The sequence below is a fragment of the Arachis ipaensis genome, chromosome B4, assembly GCF_059453495.1.
Source record: "Arachis ipaensis isolate K30076 ecotype BB chromosome B4, ASM5945349v1, whole genome shotgun sequence".
NCBI lineage: Eukaryota > Viridiplantae > Streptophyta > Magnoliopsida > Fabales > Fabaceae > Arachis > Arachis ipaensis.
Genome location: NC_142439.1, coordinates 89,678,571 through 89,697,304, shown reverse-complemented (window position 1 = coordinate 89,697,304; position 18,734 = coordinate 89,678,571). Strand labels below are relative to the sequence as shown.

Here is an 18,734-nt window from a genome sequence, read left to right as displayed (position 1 = left end):
TTCTGGACATATGAAAGCAGCCTTTCATTTTGTCTTGGGCTAAGTCCATTAACACAACCTGAACCCAAACACCCAACCCGCCTGAATCCAGCATTCGATTCCCTATCCTTGCAACTAACACGAGCTCTCCCATGGTTGCAGAGACCAGATCATGATTCATCCCTTCCAGTGCACTTGCCTTACTTTGTCGTTTATGTTTTATTTTGTCTAGGTAGACTTCTCATCTAGGCCAAAAGCACATTCCATTACATTTTGCTTCCAAGACGGTCTTTTTTCAGCCATGGAAAAACTTTTAATTTGTCATCATAGACTCATAGTTCTTACTTTGGTTTTTTTTTTTAATTTCCTTATTGGAATGACATTGTTTTTAAGTCGCACTATTTCTTGCAGTGGCGAAACGGACGCCGCGGTCAAGATAGAAGCGATAGCATCCTCTCTTTTTCTGGGTGTTGTATCAATCTCAGAGATGCTTGTCCTATATGATTTACCCGTTGCAGTGTGGTTGGAAGTCGAACTAATTTGATAGACAATTCCAGGCGATTAGGAAAAGGGAATGGTCTTGGCGTTGGAGATGAATTTTGGAAGAGATTCGGCAACTTGTTGCTAGCGCGGTTGGATTTGTGGAAAGGGAGTTGCTACGGGTTGAATTTGGCTAGGGCGGGTCTAGGATTGGCTTTTCTGTAGGGCTGCCCATGGTCCATATCCAAAAAAAGAAATCGCACTATTTCTTTGAGAAAGTTTAGAGCCGGTCGAGTTTATCAAATAGCTCAATTTGCGGTTGGCAGTTAAACTTGTTGGAAATTTGGTCTGACATTTTAAAGAATGCATTTTGAAATAATTGAGCGAGTAAAACATTTATAAAATAGTGCTAGATAATTAACTTTTTTCAGTCAAACTTTTTTAAATTATTTATTTTACATTTTAAATCCTAAATCATAAGCTTTTAATTCTAAATTCTAATCCTAAACATTAGAATTGGCTAATGTTGACTACCTAGCATAGTTATTACTTTAAACCAACTATATTATAGATAAACCTCTTGTTTAGATACATTCACTTTTTAATGAACTCAAAAAATAAAAACAATACTTATTTTAAAACAAAAAAAGAGTATTATATAACATTTTAAAACAAATTACATATTACCACTGGAAGAACAAATAACCTTATATAAATGCCAAACAATATACTGATGCTATGAAATTAATCTGTATAAGATAATAAACGAGGTTTAACAATAGACTCGGTGGCGAAGCTTGAAACAATTTTTGGGAGAGGCAAAAAACTCTTGTCAAAGCCCATTCTAATATGTTACATTTGAACTATAAGAAATTATGGACGACGTAAGAGTTGAATCTGGGATAACTAAGTTTTTAGTGCAAGACTTGCCCAACTTAACCAATTTCACTCCTTGAACAAAGTAATACTAATGCTTCTACAAAAAATTTGGAGGGACATGACTCACCATTGTCAAAGCTAAACTTCCCCACTCACTAGACTAATATAACATCAATGAAATGCATATAAATTGAACTCAAACTTTTTTAAAATAAAATACACAAAGAATCCGAATCTTAGCGAGTAATATTAACTCGGGGGCCAACCATCGGTGAAAAATTTAGACGCCAGGCTAGTCGATATGAGATGAGTTAAAAAGTATTAACTATTAACCAACAAATAACTTCTACGACAAAAATGGTATACTTGTAACAGAACAAATTACAACCTTTTCCTCTCACTAGTTAAGAAAAAGAATGACAAACTTAGATTAAATCTAGATAAGACAAAAGATCCAAAAAAAAACCTTCTCAACGAACCACCAAACCTTGGACTGCCTGGGACCCATCTTCGGTTACTTTGTTAGCCTGAATTGTATTGATCACATTCGAAATATTATCCTGGTAATTGGAGACAAAATATATCAAAACATAAAACATAATGCAATGCTTTTTACCTTGAACAGGTGCAATATAATCAAACATTATTACAGATTTAGATCCTCTAAAATAAGCAGAATTGTAAAGTGAAATTCACTTGCAATGGAACCTTTAATTACTTGAATAACCATCTTTTTTATTATTGGGCAAAACTCACTCAAGCTATTGATCTCAGCGTGGTGATCATCTTTTATCACTTCACAACTCAATTTAGGGAATCCAAAATCAAAATTTAGATGATTTTGAATTCTTAAATAACGGTTATGATCATAATTTCAAGTTGGTTATTTATCGACATTCTTGTGGGACTTTTATTGGCTAACATTCATATTTGTAAAATAACAATGTAGATCATTTTCTATCGGACTAAATTCAGGAATGCAATTATCAAACATATTTGTGTGATAATTTTGACATTTACAAGAGAGAATCTTTACCCTCCATGTCACTAGCTTTGTTCTCAGTGCTTGCCATTGGTGCTGACCAAACATACGATCGGTGTGATGACTGCAATAGAGAATTTGAATTAAATCCAACATAACAACCTAATCTCTTGATCATGTTAGGATATATTATCGTGCTACTAACAATAGCTATTTCCATGTGCCCAAATAAAAATGAAAACCAACAATCAAGCAAGGAGCAGGAATAACTGTGCTATGGAGGCAGCAACATACCTAACAACTACAACTTGATTCATTTGGTCCATCTTACAGTCAATCAACTTTGCAGTTATTGCCTTAACCACCCAGAGTTCTACCTCATCATCATTGATCTGAAAATTCATAGAAATTCAATTTTGCTAACATGAATCCATATAAATTAAATTTAACTAGAATGCAAATACAAATTTACCTTCAGTGTTTCTCTTATAAGTTCATACGCAATTTGGCCAGATCCATCAGAGCTAAGATCCACCAATGACATCAACCTCATTTTAGCAACGCATTCTTCATGCACAAGACCTAAAAATATCATTCCACAAAAAAAAATGTTTTTATGTACCCAAAGAAAAAGGTGCGCTCAAAATAGAATACTACTCCAAAAACGAAAAAATAATAATGGATTAGTCCATGAATAAAAAGTTTTACCATAGTTTTTCTCCAAGGCAGAATTTGCAGTATGATATTCTAAGTAAGCATCCAGCCTCTGAGTAAGAAAAATCTTGAGAAGCTGGTATAACACAGCATATTTGGCATCTTTCTCCAATTGCAAAACAGCAGGCATGTCTAATAAATCACACTACAACATGAAATACAACTTTAATGATACTCTTCCAGAACTTGCAACAGTCTATGCAAAAAGAGGATCAAAAATATATACTTGGATATCTAGAGTACAAAAAAAAAAGTGAACACCCATTTTGGTCCTCTAAAGATTTGAGTTGGTTAGGTCACTCAGTTGATTATTCTTAATTCTAAACATCAAAATAGTCCAAAATTACTACCTACTAGAACTGAATTGATGTCATACAAATATACAATTGCCACAATTATTCACCTGAGGACCACTAAGATGCTGCTAATCTTTGGAGGATAAAATTGACATTCCAAAACTCTTTTAAGGATGATTTTAGTATTGTACTACTGACACAAGCATATTTGAACTACGCGCGATGGCAAAAACATTCGTTCATTCAAATTTCATAAATAAACACTCAAGGTACCTGGAATATATCAGGTGATTTCACAAAATCAATGATTGCATGCACAGCCTCCTCCTTTGCTTCACTCAATTCATGTGCATCTTCTCCATTAAAAGTTGCCAAATAATTTGTCAAGAACTTAAAAGAGTCTTTAGCCATGCTGGGATGAAACAAAAAATTATACTAATTACTAATTTTCATATAAATTCTGATGAAAAAAAAAGTCAAAAAGGAGAGGTGGGGTTGCCAAGTGGAGAGTAGATTGTCGTAGTGATAGATAGAAACTTAATATATAATCCTACTACCAAGAGAGCAGAGAAAAAAGAAAACAAATCACAATCAACAGGAAACCACCACCTGCTATACCATATCTCTTCTTTCAAAATGTTACATATAGTTAAAAATTGCTTCTACTATACCTTTTATTTTCTTTCAAAATCTTGGAGATAGTAAGAAAGAGTTCTCTCTGTTCTGATATCCCAATTTTCCAGTCTTTCAAAAAATTGTCAATATTTTTTAATGAAGGGATAATGTATTCAGTGACTTTCCCTTCAGCTGCTAAATTCAACGCTTTCATGTAGATGTAAAAGCGGCAGTATGGAGTCTCCACAAGATTGTACAGATTGATCAAACTGAAAAGAAAAATATGAAATTATATATATATATATATATAATAATTAAAAAAGAAAAGGAGGGAGAGAGAGAGAAAACAAAAACAAAACACAAGTAATAGCACCATGAAATGTCAGTTTTAAATCAAAATCAAGTAGCTGTAATATTACATCTTCAAGCGCACCGCAGGCTTTTCATTAGGTTGTTGAATTAATTTTGCTGATATAACTTTGATGATCTCCATTACTTCATCTGGATTCTCAGTCTTCGTAACAAGATTGCAGATAACAGTGAAGATGGACTCCACATCTGGTATAGAATGAATAAATAAATAACAGTTCCTCTCAAAATACTATACATTATGATCACCTGATAGAATATTAGATTTCAGCTAAAATCCGAGCATTCATGGCACATCCTATCCAAAGCAATTAGTTATGTATCATAAAATTGTAATCTATACAAGAAAGTATCAAAGCAGCAAAAATATTACATCAACAAACACAATCAGACAACAGTTCATCGTGCACGCACCATGTATAGTTAACCTATCAAGAAAAGACATAAGGGTGTGATGCGAGATATTAGAGAATCAATGCACGATGTTATCATCATGCATGTATCACGATACGTCTTAGCATTTTAAGCAGTATATATCTTTTTCAAGCAAAAAGAGTACTCTACCTTTTTCAGTAACCTTTGAGAAGATCAACTCAGCAGACGTAATCATCAATGATGCTAGCTCCAACCACTTCCCCATAGCAATGAACTCTTCAGCCTCCATGCATAGTCTACTAACTTGTGGCTCAGCAACCTGAAAACCAAAGATAGTATCAGGAAATTCATGAATAACAAATATGCTTAATTATGAGAAGAGCATAATGATGTGCTCACATATAAATATGGGATACAGGGAGATAAAGCCTTATTTTTTTAACTTTCGTTTGTTTTCACTCGTTTAAAGGATTTCTCCCCCCTTCCCCCTTCTCCTTGTATCATTCTTCTCATCTTAATTATAATCTTTCCTCAAAAAAGATAATGTTGTATAGCATGAAACAGAGTAAACTAATGCTACGTTTTCTTTTAACTTTTCTCAGCCCCTACCCTAAGCTCTATCAGTCATGCATCATTTGCCCTACCCAATCCACCACCCCCAATTCTAAGGAACTTCTACAGTGTAGAATCCCTATCACTTTCCAAACATCGAAGTGTATCTAAGAAACTTGTAGAATGCAAGACCAATTGTAGAAAAATATCATCAAAAGTGCAATCAAGCCTAAAATTTTCGAACAAAGTCAAACACCTAAAGTCATCATCAATTGTTATAGAGTGAGATTCAACATCCAGAAGCATCTCAACTTAGGATACATACAAGCATCCTTAACAGTTAAACCTCTACAAGAATCATATTATCTCACCATGTTCACTCGTTCGATTAAAACTAAAAATAAGCCTCCAACAATTAGAACCAATCAAAAGAAAGACAAACTGGATTTGATGAGAAAGAAAAAATGGAAGGGGAGAGTTACCTCGGGACCGGCGTCGGCCCAGGCGAGCTCGGAGGCGAAACGGACGACAGAGAGAGCGGCATCTTCCTCGGAGGTAGGGACGAGAGTGGCCATTGTCGCTGCGAAGCTGTCTCTGCAACTGCGAGATTGGGAAACCCTAACGTGCTTTTTTGCTTGATTGCGCGGCAGAGAACAATGACAGCGAGCAAAAACCCTACTTTTCGATAATAAGGAATAGCCAAACGAACGCACGGTGTCTTTTTCTTTTTTACCCGATAATGCATAATAAAAAATAATTACTCTTATATGCTTTAGGCTTGTTTGGGAGTTCTTTTTAAAAAAGATATTTTTTTTAAAAGATTTTTTATAAAAATAAAAATAATTTTATATTTAAATATTTTATATAAAAACATTTTTTTATTTATCAATTATATTTGAATAAAATAAGATAAAAAATATTTTTTTATTTATGATGTAAAAAATATTTTTTTAAAAAAAAATCTTTTTAAAAAAAATTTAAATTGTAGATTCTCAAAAAAATATTTTTTGATTTTTTTAATATTTTTATTTTTATTATTAAAATTTGTCAAATATATTAAAAAATAAAAAAAAATCTTTTTTCATCGATTTAATGGAACCCTAACAAATACATTATTTGATTGGATAGAAATTATTAAAAAAATAATAGAAACAAAATGAATGGAAAAAGTTTTTTTCTATTTTTTGGTTATAAAAAGAAAATAGAAGGAAAATAAAGAATTATGAACATGAATTTTATATAAACATTTTCTGTTATCTAAATAGTGAAAATAAAGAGAATATAAGAAAAAAAAGTTATATGTTTTTCTTCTTTTAATAAATAATTTCTCTTTTTATTAATTACTAATATTTTTATTCATAATAATATTATAAAATTATAATTTTTTTTAAATACACTGTATCTCATTTTTTATTATCAAATAAAAAATTTATAATAATATTTAACGATCTTATAATAAACATTTAAAAGTTTATCAAATTAGAGAAAAAAAAAAGTATATCATCATTAATAGTGTTAATCCTATGTTGGCTTGGTTATTTTTCAATAGATTATAATATAAAAGACCAATAGGTCCAACTTAGAAATATGGCTTGTGAGGTATTGGCTATATCTATTTCTGCAGTAATTTTAGAGTCTGTATTTAATACTGGAGGAAGAGTCCTCGATCTATACCACAGTTCCTTAACACCTAAAATGGTAGAGGCCTTAGTTTGCATAGGGTTAATGGTAAAGTTCTTCAACAAGTTTATCAAGGTATAGAATTTTTTTTATATTTCTTCTCATTTTATTTTATTTTTGTTTTTGTCGTCTTACTATTTTAGAATTTAAGTATTAGTTACCAATTAAAAATTGTTGAATATAGACTTAATAATTAATTTGATTCTCTTGGCAGATATATTTTTCTCTAATAATGGTGCTTGTTCTATAGCGGCATCAATTGATAATCTTGATGATAATTAAGTATGTTTAGTATTCACATCTATTAATATATAATGGTTAACTAGCCAAACAGAAAATTCACACACTATTTAGCACTGTTAGATGATTCCTGAGAGAGTGACAACTGTTTTATGTAGTTTTATTTTTTTCGTCTTCATGATAGATGTTGAAACTAGCGTGACTGGACAATGGAGCCTAGAAAGACGGATAGGTTGATAATCGTAGCATTTAATTGGCTGATAACACCATCACACGAATTGTCTTTCCTTGATTAGCCAAATGTTTTGATTTCAAATTCTAATAAAACTCATTAGCGGGAATTTTCCCGCAAAAATTTTCAAATGAGTTTTAAACTTTTAATCTTCTTCAAAAAAATTTTCAAATTTTCATTTCTCTCTCTTCCTCTCTCTCTTTCCTCAATTTGTTTCTCTCTCAATTCAATCTCACGACCATTCAGGATTAGAGAAAATACAGAAGCAAAAAGGAAGACTGGAAAAGGCGTGAGTTGAAGAAGAGGAAAAACGGAAAGGTCTGCGAGTTTGACGGTGTTGTAGTTGGTTGGTATGCATGTTGAGGTTGGTGAACGAATCTTTCTGTGGGAGAGGAGGCTGAGACCCTGCAGCAGCAGCGGCGGGTTTTGCCTTAGGAGTCGTGTTTAACCGAAGCACGACGCTGTGTTTGCTTTTGATTTTACCTGCTTAGTGTTTCGGTGGAATAACTGCTGCATTTTCAAACTTTGGTTTAGGTTGTGGATCTCTTGGTAATGTGAAGGCTGATGAGGTTTTCGAAGACACCGTTGCTGTTGTTGCTTGAGCTTTGAAAAGTTCTTCATTACTTAAGGTCTCTAAAGATGGTTAGTTTTGGGTAACTTAATCACTTGATCGAGTTTCAATTTTTCTTTTTTATTTGTGAATAATGTCTGATTTCAACAGATATGATGAGGAGGCAATATTCTTTGATGAATCTATTTTAGAAATGCAAAACAAAAGCAATTGGAGTCCAAGACATTGGATGTAAGTCTTTCTGCTACCTTCTAATTGCTTTATTGATTTATTTTTATTCATTTAGATTAAATTTGAATATTAGCAACAAGTGTGGTTTGAATTATGTAGTTTACTATTGGTTAATTAAAATTAATTAATTAAGTATAGTATATATACTGACCCTTAATGTTCCATCGAGGAATTGTTCGTAGAAGACAGTAGAGCTTGGTAGGAAGTTTTGATCCTTGAAGGCTTGTCTGAATTCATGAATAGCCTTTTCTTCTGCATCACCGAATGTTTCTACGGATTTCATGTATGCCACACAATTTTCTGAAACCTTCCTTACATATTCAGGACCATCCAATGTTTTAAGTTTTGACCTATCAGCTTCTCAAATGGACCTAATTGATTATAACACACCAGTCAGATCAATTAATTGACTTCATTATTCAATTGGTCTAAGAACAAATTAAAATTATATAATGGAAAACAAGGCAGAAGAACAGCATGCATCTAATGAAAACAAGGCAGTATTGGAGACCATGATTTAGGGAGATTCCTGTTACCCCTGCTTTAAAAGATAGTTTGACTACAAGGCTTTTTCAGATTCTGAATGTGGCCAACCCCTGCATTGAGTTCTAACTTCAGTTGAAGAAAGATTACATCCAACTGTAAAAATTAATGCTAGCTTTTTTTTCTGAATTATCCTTGTACTTGGCTACTTGTATCATAATATGCTGTAACAGATGTTGTATAATAGCATCAAGCTTCTTATGTTCCTAATTTCCATCATTTTTTTTCTTTTGGTGTCTCATTCAATATATACAGAAAGAAAACCATCATAATAACCTGAACTCTGCATTATATTCACACAGATCCTTAACCATCTGTGCTATATGTGTTCACATACCATAGCAACAAAACAAAGAAATTCTACATTTTCACCATTCATTTTATTAATACACTAGAAGCCGGTGAGTGATAGATTGAATGTGCTCCTAAGGTAATTTTTCTGCTACATCTTCGGCAACGAATTTCCATTTTTTGTGTGATGTAATCCATTATAAATTAATTTCCCCTGCTTTTAGTTTATAAATTGTTCTAAAATTTTAAGCTAAGCAAATGATTTCAATCATATAAAAGTAACAATGCAGCAATATTCTTTAATATAAAAAAGTGTTATTATGTTTACTCTTTTGTTATTACTTTCTATAATTTAGCATTCTATGTAAACACATGATAATTAGTTTAATTACTTGCTCTTCTTTCAGTTTATACTCACCAAATAAAGGAATGCAAGGAAAATTTTATAAATGAAGCTCATCAGAAATTGAAGGTTAGTTTATTTGCTTTTGTATTAATAAGTATTTTTTAAGGGGATAGGTTATATTGGTTAGTGGTTACTTTAGGTAGAGAGAGCTGATGTGTTAGTGTAATTTGAACTTATTATTCTTATTATAGTAGATATTATAATTATGCATTTGGCCTTTCTTTTATTAATTAATATGTTTCTTTGCTAATCTATTCGGATTTAATTTTTTTGGTTCTGTTGATAAGGTTCTTGCTAATTTGCCTTTTTTTTTCTATTGATATTTGATATAGTGAAGTTTTGCTTAAGGAATTTCTTGAAAAGCATGTTAATGATAAGAAATGATATTTTGGCTCTCCAAAAATGATCTCTATTTGATAGAAAGTACCAAATATGGTATTTTTTGTTTTAGAATTTATTTGTGGAGTTTAATTCCTTTGCTTTTGCAGTGCAAAGATTTTCATTATTATTATTATTATTATTATTATTATTATTATTATTATTATTATTATTATTATTATTATTATTGGTTCGTCCGAACACTAGGGAGGCCGAGCTTAAGCACTTCCGAGTAAGTCGCCACTAGGGAGGAAGAGCTTTACGTCGGCCGAGGTCAAACACCGCGGCGGGAATACCTGCACAAGATACTCTAATACTCAAGTCAGTAATAATTCTCAGTGAATGAGTTTAAAGTAAAGAGTAGAAGATTGAGAGTGATAGAACCTGCCCTTTGCCGAGGATATTAGCTCGGCTTTATAGGCATTTATTCTGACCGTTTGCTGTGGATAAGTCCTAGTTTGTAGGTTGGTTAGAATATTCTGTTTCGGTGCTTTAGGTTTGCTAAGCACGTCTCTTGTTTTCAACTGGGTGAGGCTGCTCCTGTTTGTGCCGAGTATTTCGGGAGATTGATACGGGACCGAGTTTATTAGCCCATGTGCCGAGCTTTTTGCACAACCGAGGATAAGGGTGACGTATCATAGCCCCCAAGCTTGCCTTGGTGCGGACAGGACTAAGGCGAGCTTTCGGACCAAGAGTGCCGAATCCTCGGTTGCCGAATTTGTTTGTCGCGTATGGTCCTTGTAGCCCCCAAGCTCGGCTTGGTTCTGTTGGGAATGCTGAACGTTTTGAGTGGCCTCGTACTTTGCGCCAGTATGAAATGATTGATGTGAAAACCGCTCCGCTTCTCTAGGCATCCCTGTCCGTTGGTTTCTGTAGTGGTTTTAATGCCTCTCTCTTTTTTGCCAATTTGAAGTAAATGCACAGGGTTGGTAACCGTTTCTTATGTTGCCTATACTTTCTTTTTCTTTTCAAACTGCTGTATTTTGGGATAAAGGTTTTTTTCTTCTCCTTGTCTAAAAAATGAGTAAGCCAGGTCAGTTGTAATTCTCTCTTCCTTTCTTCTTTGTTTTCTTTTGTTTTTCTTTTCCTGTCTTTAATGGAGAACTATAAAGTGGGAGGCTGTTATGATTGGGTTGATGCTAGGGTGAGAGAGCGCGTGTCTCAATTTGATGATGAGGAGTCGGTGAGGTTGCTGGGGTCGAATGTTTGGGTTAGGGATGGTAGCAATATAAGGATAGAACTGTTGCCGTGTGGAAGGGATGACCGGGTTTGTGACCGTTTAGACGATTGGTCCTTTTTCTATATGTATAGCTGCCTATTTATTGAACTGGGAGTGAGACTCCCTTTCACCGAGTTTGAGTGTGGGGTTCTGTACTGGCTGAATTGTGCCCCGACTCAGCTTCACCCTAACTCCTGGGGCTTTGTTCGGGCATTCGAAGTGTTGATGGAGCTGCTAGATCGTCCGCCATCTCTTAGGTTGTTCTTCTCATTATTTCAGGCCAAGGGGGTAAATAGGAGTTTGTGGGTAAATCTTAGTAGCTACCCCCGTCGTGTGATATTCGGCCTGTATAAGTCCTCGTTTAAGAACTTCAAATCCATGTTTGTGAAAGTTAGGAGTGTGCCCGAGGATTTTCCCTTTTACTTGAACGAACATTTGGTGGAGAGGTTTCCCTTGTTTTGGTGTGCCGAGCCGTTTCAAGCTCTGGATGTAGATGATAGGCTTGTGGTACGCGGAATCGTGATTACACTTTAATTATGTAAAATTCATTGCTCTTTCTTTCCCTGGAAATGGCGCCAAAAACATGATGCCAAGACCATGGTTCACAACTCCGTGTAACTAACCAGCAAGTGCACTGGGTCGTCCAAGTAATACCTTACGTGAGTAAGGGTCGAATCCCACGGAGATTGTTGGTATGAAGCAAGCTATGGTCACCTTGCAAATCTCAGTTAGGCAGATATAAATTGATAATGGTGTTTTCGAATAATAATTAATAGAATAGGGATAGAAATACTTATGTAATTCATTGGTGAGAATTTCAGATAAGCGAATAGAGATGCTTTCGTTCCTCTGAACCTCTGCTTTCCTGCTATCTTCATCCAATCAGTCTTACTCCTTTCCATGGCTGGCTTTATGTGATACATCACCACTGTCAATGGCTACTTTCGGTCATCTCTCGGGAAAATGATCCAATGCCCTGTCACGGCACGGCTAATCGTCTGGAGGCATCACCCTTGTCAATGGCTTCATCTTATCCTCTCAGTGAAAATGGTCAACGCACCCTGTCACGGCACGACTATTCATCTGTCGGTTCTCGATCATGCTGGAATAGGATTTACTATCCTTTTGTGTCTGTCACTAACGCCCTGCAATCGCGAGTTTGGAGCTCGTCACAGTCATTCATTCATTGAATCCTACTCGGAATACCACAGACAAGGTTTAGACCTTCCGGATTCTCTTGAATGGCGCCATCATTCTAGCTTACGCCACAAAGATTCTGGTTAGGAGATCTAAGAGATACCCATTCAGTCTAAGGTAGAACGGAAGTGGTTGTCATGCACGCGTTCATAGGGAATGATGATGATTGTCACGTTCATCATATTCAGATTGAAGTACGAATTAATATCTTAGAAGCGAAACAAGATGAATTGAATAGAAAACAGTAGTACTTTGCATTAATCTTTGAGGAACAGCAGAGCTCCGCACCTTAATCTATGGAGTGTAGAAACTCTACCGTTGAAAATACATAAGTGAAAGGTCCAGGCATGGCCGAATGGCCAGCCCCCAAAACGTGATCAGAGGATCAATAATACAATCCAGGATCCAGGATGATCCAAAAAAGACTAGTAAAATGTCCTATTTATAATAAACTAGCTACTAGGGTTTACATGAGTAAGTAATTGATGCATAAATCCACTTCCGGGGCCCACTTGGTGTGTGCTTGGGCTGAGTTTGAGTGTTGCACGTGTAGAGGTCCTTCTTGGAGTTGAACGCCAGCTTTTGTGCCAGTTTGGGCGTTCAACTCTGGTTTTGGCTCCTTTTCTGGCGCTGGACGCCAGATTTGGCAGAAAGCTAGCGTTGAATGCCAGTTTACGTCATCCATTCTTGGCCAAAGTATGGACTATTATATATTGCTGGAAAGCCCTGGATGTCTACTTTCCAACGCAATTGAAAGCGTGCCATTTCGAGTTCTGTAGCTCCAGAAAATCCACTTTGAGTGCAGGGAGGTCAGAATCCAACAGCATCAGCAGTCCTTCTTCAACCTCTGAATCTGATTTCTGCTCAAGTCCCTCAATTTCAGCCAGAAAATACCTGAAATCACAGAAAAATACACAAACTCATAGTAAAGTCCAGAAATGTGAATTTAACATAAAAACTAATGAAAACATCCCTAAAAGTAACTAGATCCTACTAAAAACATACTAAAAACAATGTCAAAAAGCGTATAAATTATCCGCTCATCACAACACCAAACTTAAATTGTTGCTTGTCCCCAAGCAACTGAAAATAAATTAGGATAAAAAAAAGAGAATATACTATAAATTCCAAACTATCAATGAAACATAGCTTCAATTATATGAGCGGGACTTATAGCTTTTTGCCTCTTGAATAGTTTTGGCATCTCACTCTATCCATTGAGATTCAGAATGATTGGCATCTATAGGAACTCAGGGTTCAGATAGTGTTATTGATTCTCCTAGTTCAGTATGATGATTCTTGAACACAGCTTCTTTATGAGTCTTGGCCGTGGCCCTAAGCACTTTGTTTTCCAGTATTACCACCGGATACATAAATACCACAGACACATAATTGGGTGAACCTTTTCAGATTGTAACTCAGCTTTGCTAAAGTCCCCAATTAGAGGTGTCCAGGGTTCTTAAGCACACTCTTTTTTTGCTTTGGACCTTGACTTTAACCGCTCAGTCTCAAGTTTTCACTTGACACCTTCACGCCACAAGCACATGGTTAGGGACAGCTTGGTTTAGCCGCTTAGACCAGGATTTCATTCCTTTTAGGCCCTCCTATCCACTGATGCTCAAAGCCTTGGGATCTTTTTTATTGCCCTTGCCTTTTGGTTTTAAGGGTTATTGGCTTTTTGCTCTTGCCTCTTGGTTTTAAGAGCTTTTGGCTTTTTCTGCTTGCTTTTTCTTTTTCTTTCTATTTTTTTTTCGCCTATTTTTTTTTCTGCAAGCTTTGTTCTTTGCTGCTTTTTCTTGCTTCAAAAATCATTTTTATGATTTTTCAGATTATCAAATAACATGTCTCCTAGTCATCATTCTTTCAAGAGCCAACATATTTAACATTCTTAAACAACAACTTCAAAAGACATATGCACTGTTCAAGCATACATTCAGAAAACAAGAAGCATTGTCACCACATCAATATAATTAAACTAAGTTCAAGGATAAATTCGAAACTCATGTACTTCTTGTTCTTTTGAATTAAAACATTTTTCATTTAAGAGAGGTGATGGATTCATAGGACATTTATAACTTTAAGACATAGTTACTAACTACTAATGATCATGTAATGAAGACACAAATATAGATAAGCACATAACATAGAAAACGAAAAATAGAAGAAATAAGAACAAGGAATGAATCCACCTTAGTGATGGTGGCGTTTCCTTCTTGAGGAACCAATGATGTCCTTGAGCTCTTCTATGTCTCTTCCTTGTCTTTGTTGCTCCTCCCTCATTGCTTTTTGATCTTCTCTTATTTCATGAAGCATGATGGAGTGCTCTTGATGTTCCACCCTTAGTTGTCCCATATTGGAACTCAATTCTCCTAGGGAGGTGTTGATTTGCTCCCAATAGTTTTGTGGAGGAAAGTGCATTTGAGGCATCTCCGGGATCTCATGGTGATGAGCTTCATACGCCTCTTGAGCTCCATGAATGGGCTCTCTTGCTTGCTCCATCTTTTTCTTAGTGATGGGCTTGTCCTCTTTGATGAGGATATCTCCCTCTATGTCAATCCCAGCCGAATTGCATAGGTGGCAGATGAGGTGAGGAAAGGCTAACCTTACCATAGTGGAGGACTTGTCAGCCACCTTGTAGAGTTCTTGAGGTATAATCTCATGAACTTCCACCTCTTCTCCAATCATGATGCTATGGATCATGATGGCCCGGTCTATAGTAACTTCAGACCGGTTGCTAGTGGGAATGATTGAGCATTGAATGAGCTCCAACCATCCTCTAGCTATAGGCTTGAGGTCCAATCTTCTTAGTTGAACCGGCTTGCCTTTGGAGTCAATCTTCCATTGAGCTCCTTCTACACATATGTCCATAAGGACTTGGTCCAACCTTTGATTAAAGTTGACCCTTCTAGTGTAGGGGCGTTCATCTCCTTGCATCATGGGCAAGTTAAACGCCAACCTCACATTCTCCGGACTAAAATCTAAGTATTTCCCCCGAACTATTGTAACATAGTTCTTTGGATCCGGGTTCTTACTTTGATCATGGTTCTTGGTGATCCATGCATTGGCATAGAACTCTTGAACCATTAGTATGCCAACTTGTTGGATGGGATTTGTTAGAACTTCCCAACCTCTTCTTTGAATTTCATGTCGGATCTCCGGATACTCATTTCTTTTGAGTTTGAAAGGGACCTCAGGGATCACCTTCTTTTTGGCCACAACATCATAGAAGTGGTCTTGATGGGCTTTGGAGATGAACCTTTCCATCTTCCATGACTCGGATGTGGAAGCTTTTGTTTTCCCTTTCCCCTTTCTAGAGGATTCTCCGGTCTTAGGTGCCATCAATGGTAATGGAAAAACAAAAAGCTTATGCTTTTACCACACCAAACTTAGAATTTTGCTCGCCCTCAAGCAATAAAAGAAAGAATAGATGAAGAAGAAGAAGAAATGGAGGAGAGGGAGAGTGGGAAGTGTTTCGGCCAAGAAGGGTGTAGAGGGGTGTATTGTGTGAATTTGATGAAGAATAGAGGGCTTTATATAGGGAAGGGAGGGGGGAAAGGTTTCGGCCATATGGGTGGGTTTGGGTGGGAAATTGGTTTTGAATTTTGAAGGTAGGTGGAGTTTATGAGATAGGTTTATGGGGAAGAGTGGATGGATGTGAGTGGTGAAGAGGTGATGGGGAAGAGAGTTTGAGGTGATTGGTGAAGGGTTTTTGGGGAAGAGTGTTTATGGGGTTGTGTGAAAGAGAGTGCTGAGAAGAAGTGAGTGGAGGTAGGTGGGGATCCTGTGGGGTCCACAGATCCTGAGGTGTTCAAGGATTTACATCCCTGCACCCATTAGGCATGTAAAAATGCCTTTGCACACAACTCTGGGCGTTCAGCGCCAGGTTGGTGGCCATTTTGGGCGTTCAATGCCCATTTGTGTGCCATTTCTGGCGTTGAACGCCAGAACCATGCCTGTTCTGGCGTTCAGCGCCCAGAAGCTGCCCATTTTGGGCGTTCAGCGCCAGAACCATGCTCTGTTCTGGCGCTGAACGCCAGACAGATGCTCTTCCAGGGTGTGATTTTTCTTCTGCTGTTTTTTATTCCGTTTTCAATTTTTATATTTATTTTGTGACTCCACATGATCATGAACCTACAAAGACATAACTAAGAAAAATATAGTTAGATAAATAAAAATTGGGTTGCCTCCCAAGAAGCGCTTCTTTAATGTCAATAGCTTGACAGTGGGCTCTCATGGAGCCTCACAGATGTGCAGAGCTTTGTTGAGACTCTCCAACACCAAACTTAGAGTTTGGATATGGGAGTTCAACACCAAACTTAGAGTTTGGTTGTGGCCTCCCAACACCAAACTTAGAGTTTGACTGTGGGGGCTCTGGTTGACTCTGCTTTGAGAGAAGCTTTTTCTGCTTCCTCTCCATGGTTGCAGAGGGAGATCCTTGAGTTTTAAACACAAGGGAGTCCTTATTCCATTGAAGGACTATTTCACCTCTGTCAACATCAATCACAGCTCTTGCTGTGGCCAGGAAAGGTCTTCCTAGGATGATGGATTCATCCTTTTCCTTTCTAGTATCCAGGACTATGAAATCAGCAGGGATGTAAAGGCCTTCAACCTTTACTAACACGTCCTCTACTTGTCCATAAGCCTGTTTTCTTGAACTGTCTGCCATCTCTAATGAGATTTTAGCAGCTTGCACCCCATAGATTCCCAGTTTCTCTATTACAGAGAGGGGCATGAGGTTTATTCCTGAACCAAGGTCACATAGAGCCTTAAAGATCATGGTGCCTATGGTATAGGGTATTATGAACTTTCCAGGATCCTGTCTTTTCTGAGGCAATGTCAGTTGATCCAGATCACTTAGTTCATTGATGAACAAGGGAGGTTCAACTTCCCAAGTATCAATGCCAAATAATTTGGCATTCAGCTTCATGATTGCACCAAGAAACTTGGCAGTTTGCTCTTCAGTAACATCCTCATTCTCTTCAGAAGAGGAATACTCATCAGAGCTCATGAAGGGCATAAGGAGGTTCAATGGAATCTCTATGGTCTCTAGATGAGCCTCAGAGTCCTTTGGTTCCTCAGAGGGAAGCACCTTATTGATCACTGGACGTCCCAGGAGGTCTTCCTCCTTGGGAGTCACGTCCTCCACTCCCCTTGTAGGTTCGGCCATGGTGCTTATGTCAATGGCCTTGCACTCTCCTTTTGGGTTCTCTTCTGTATTGCTTGGGAGAGTACTGGGAGGGATTTCAGTGATCCTTTTACTCAGCTGGCCCACTTGTGCTTCCAAATTTCTAATGGAAGATCTTGTTTCATTCATGAAACTTACAGTAGCCTTAGACAGATCAGAGACTAAGTTTGCCAAATTAGAAGTATTTTGTTCAGAGTTCTCTGTCTGTTGCTGAGTGGATGACGGAAAAGGTTTATTATTGCTAAACATGTTTCTTCCACCATTATTAAAGCCTTGTTGAGGCTTTTGATCCTTCCATGAGAAATTTGGATGATTTCTCCATGATGAGTTATAGGTGTTTCCATAAGGTTCACCTAAATAATTTACCTCTGCTATTGCAGGGTTTTCAGGATCATAAGCTTCTTCTTCAGAAGATGCCTCTTGAGTACTGTTGGATGCAGCTTGCATTCCATGCAGACTCTGAGAGATCATATTGACTTGCTGAGTCAATATTTTATTCTGAGCCAACATGGCATTCAGAGTATCAACTTCAAGAACTCTCTTCTTCATAGGCGTCCCATTGCTCACAGGATTCCTTTCAGAAGTGTACATGAACTGGTTGTTGGCAACCATGTCAATGAGTTCTTGAGCTTCTGCAGGCGTTTTCTTTAGGTGAATGGATCCACCTGCAGAAGTGTCCAGTGACATCTTTGATAGCTCAGATAAACCATCATAGAATATATCCAGGATCGTCCATTCTGAAAGCATGTCAGAAGGACACTTTTTGGTCAACTGTTTGTATCTTTCCCAAGCTTCATAGAGGGATTCACCTTCTTTCTGTCTGAAGGTTTGAACATCAGCTCTAAGCTTGCTCAGCTTTTGAGGAGGAAAGTACTTGGCTAAGAAAGCCGTGACCAGCTTATCCCAAGAGTTCAGGCTGTCTTTGGGTTGAGAATCCAACCATAATCTAGCTCTGTCTCTTACAGAAAAAGGGAAAAGCATGAGCCTGTAGACTTCAGGATCTACTCCATTAGTCTTAACAGTATCACATATCTGCAAGAATTCAGTTAAGAACTGAAAAGGATCTTCAGATGGAAGTCCATGAAACTTGCAGTTCTGCTGCATCAGAGAAACTAATTGAGGTTTCAGCTCAAAGTTGTTTGCTCCAATGGCAGGAATGGAGATGCTTCTTCCATGTAAATTGGAATTAGGTGCAGTAAAGTCACCAAGCATCTTCCTTACATTATTATTATTTTCGGCTGCCATCTCCTCTTCCTGTTCGAAAATTTCTGAAAGGTTATTTCTGGATTGTTGTAATTTAGCTTCTCTTAATTTTCTCTT

At 36.8% G+C, this 18,734-nt stretch overlaps 1 protein-coding gene and 1 non-coding gene across 2 annotated transcripts; one reads left to right on the top strand and one right to left on the bottom strand.

Moving 5' to 3' along the window:
* Positions 1-1,528: 1,528 nt before the first annotated feature.
* Positions 1,529-5,973, bottom strand: LOC107639462 (uncharacterized). The gene is made up of 10 exons (XM_016342965.3): positions 5,724-5,973; positions 4,879-5,008; positions 4,365-4,503; positions 4,002-4,214; positions 3,604-3,742; positions 3,029-3,179; positions 2,793-2,902; positions 2,615-2,712; positions 2,375-2,444; positions 1,529-1,898 (listed from the first exon to the last, which is right to left on the bottom strand). The coding sequence occupies exons 1-10, from the start codon at positions 5,814-5,816 to the stop codon at positions 1,809-1,811; spliced, it is 1,233 nt and encodes a 410-aa protein (XP_016198451.1). The 5' UTR covers positions 5,817-5,973; the 3' UTR covers positions 1,529-1,808.
* Positions 5,974-18,155: 12,182 nt separating this feature from the next.
* On the top strand, positions 18,156-18,263 carry LOC148568311 (small nucleolar RNA R71). Its single transcript, XR_015881837.1, has one exon. It is a non-coding gene; the product is annotated as a small nucleolar RNA R71 (small nucleolar RNA).
* Positions 18,264-18,734: the final 471 nt, after the last annotated feature.

What these genes read in the sequence shown, in the direction of transcription:
- LOC107639462 (XM_016342965.3), bottom strand. Translation starts at nt 5,816, where the DNA reads ATGGCCACTCTCGTCCCTACCTCCGAGGAAGATGCCGCTCTCTCTGTC. An exon ending in CTCAAAGGTTACTGAAAAAG is followed by an intron (nt 4,504 to 4,878) that starts GTAGAGTACTCT and finishes ATTCTATACCAG; the next exon opens with ATGTGGAGTCCATCTTCACT. An exon ending in CCTGCGGTGCGCTTGAAGAT is followed by an intron (nt 4,215 to 4,364) that starts GTAATATTACAG and finishes TTTTCTTTTCAG; the next exon opens with TTTGATCAATCTGTACAATC.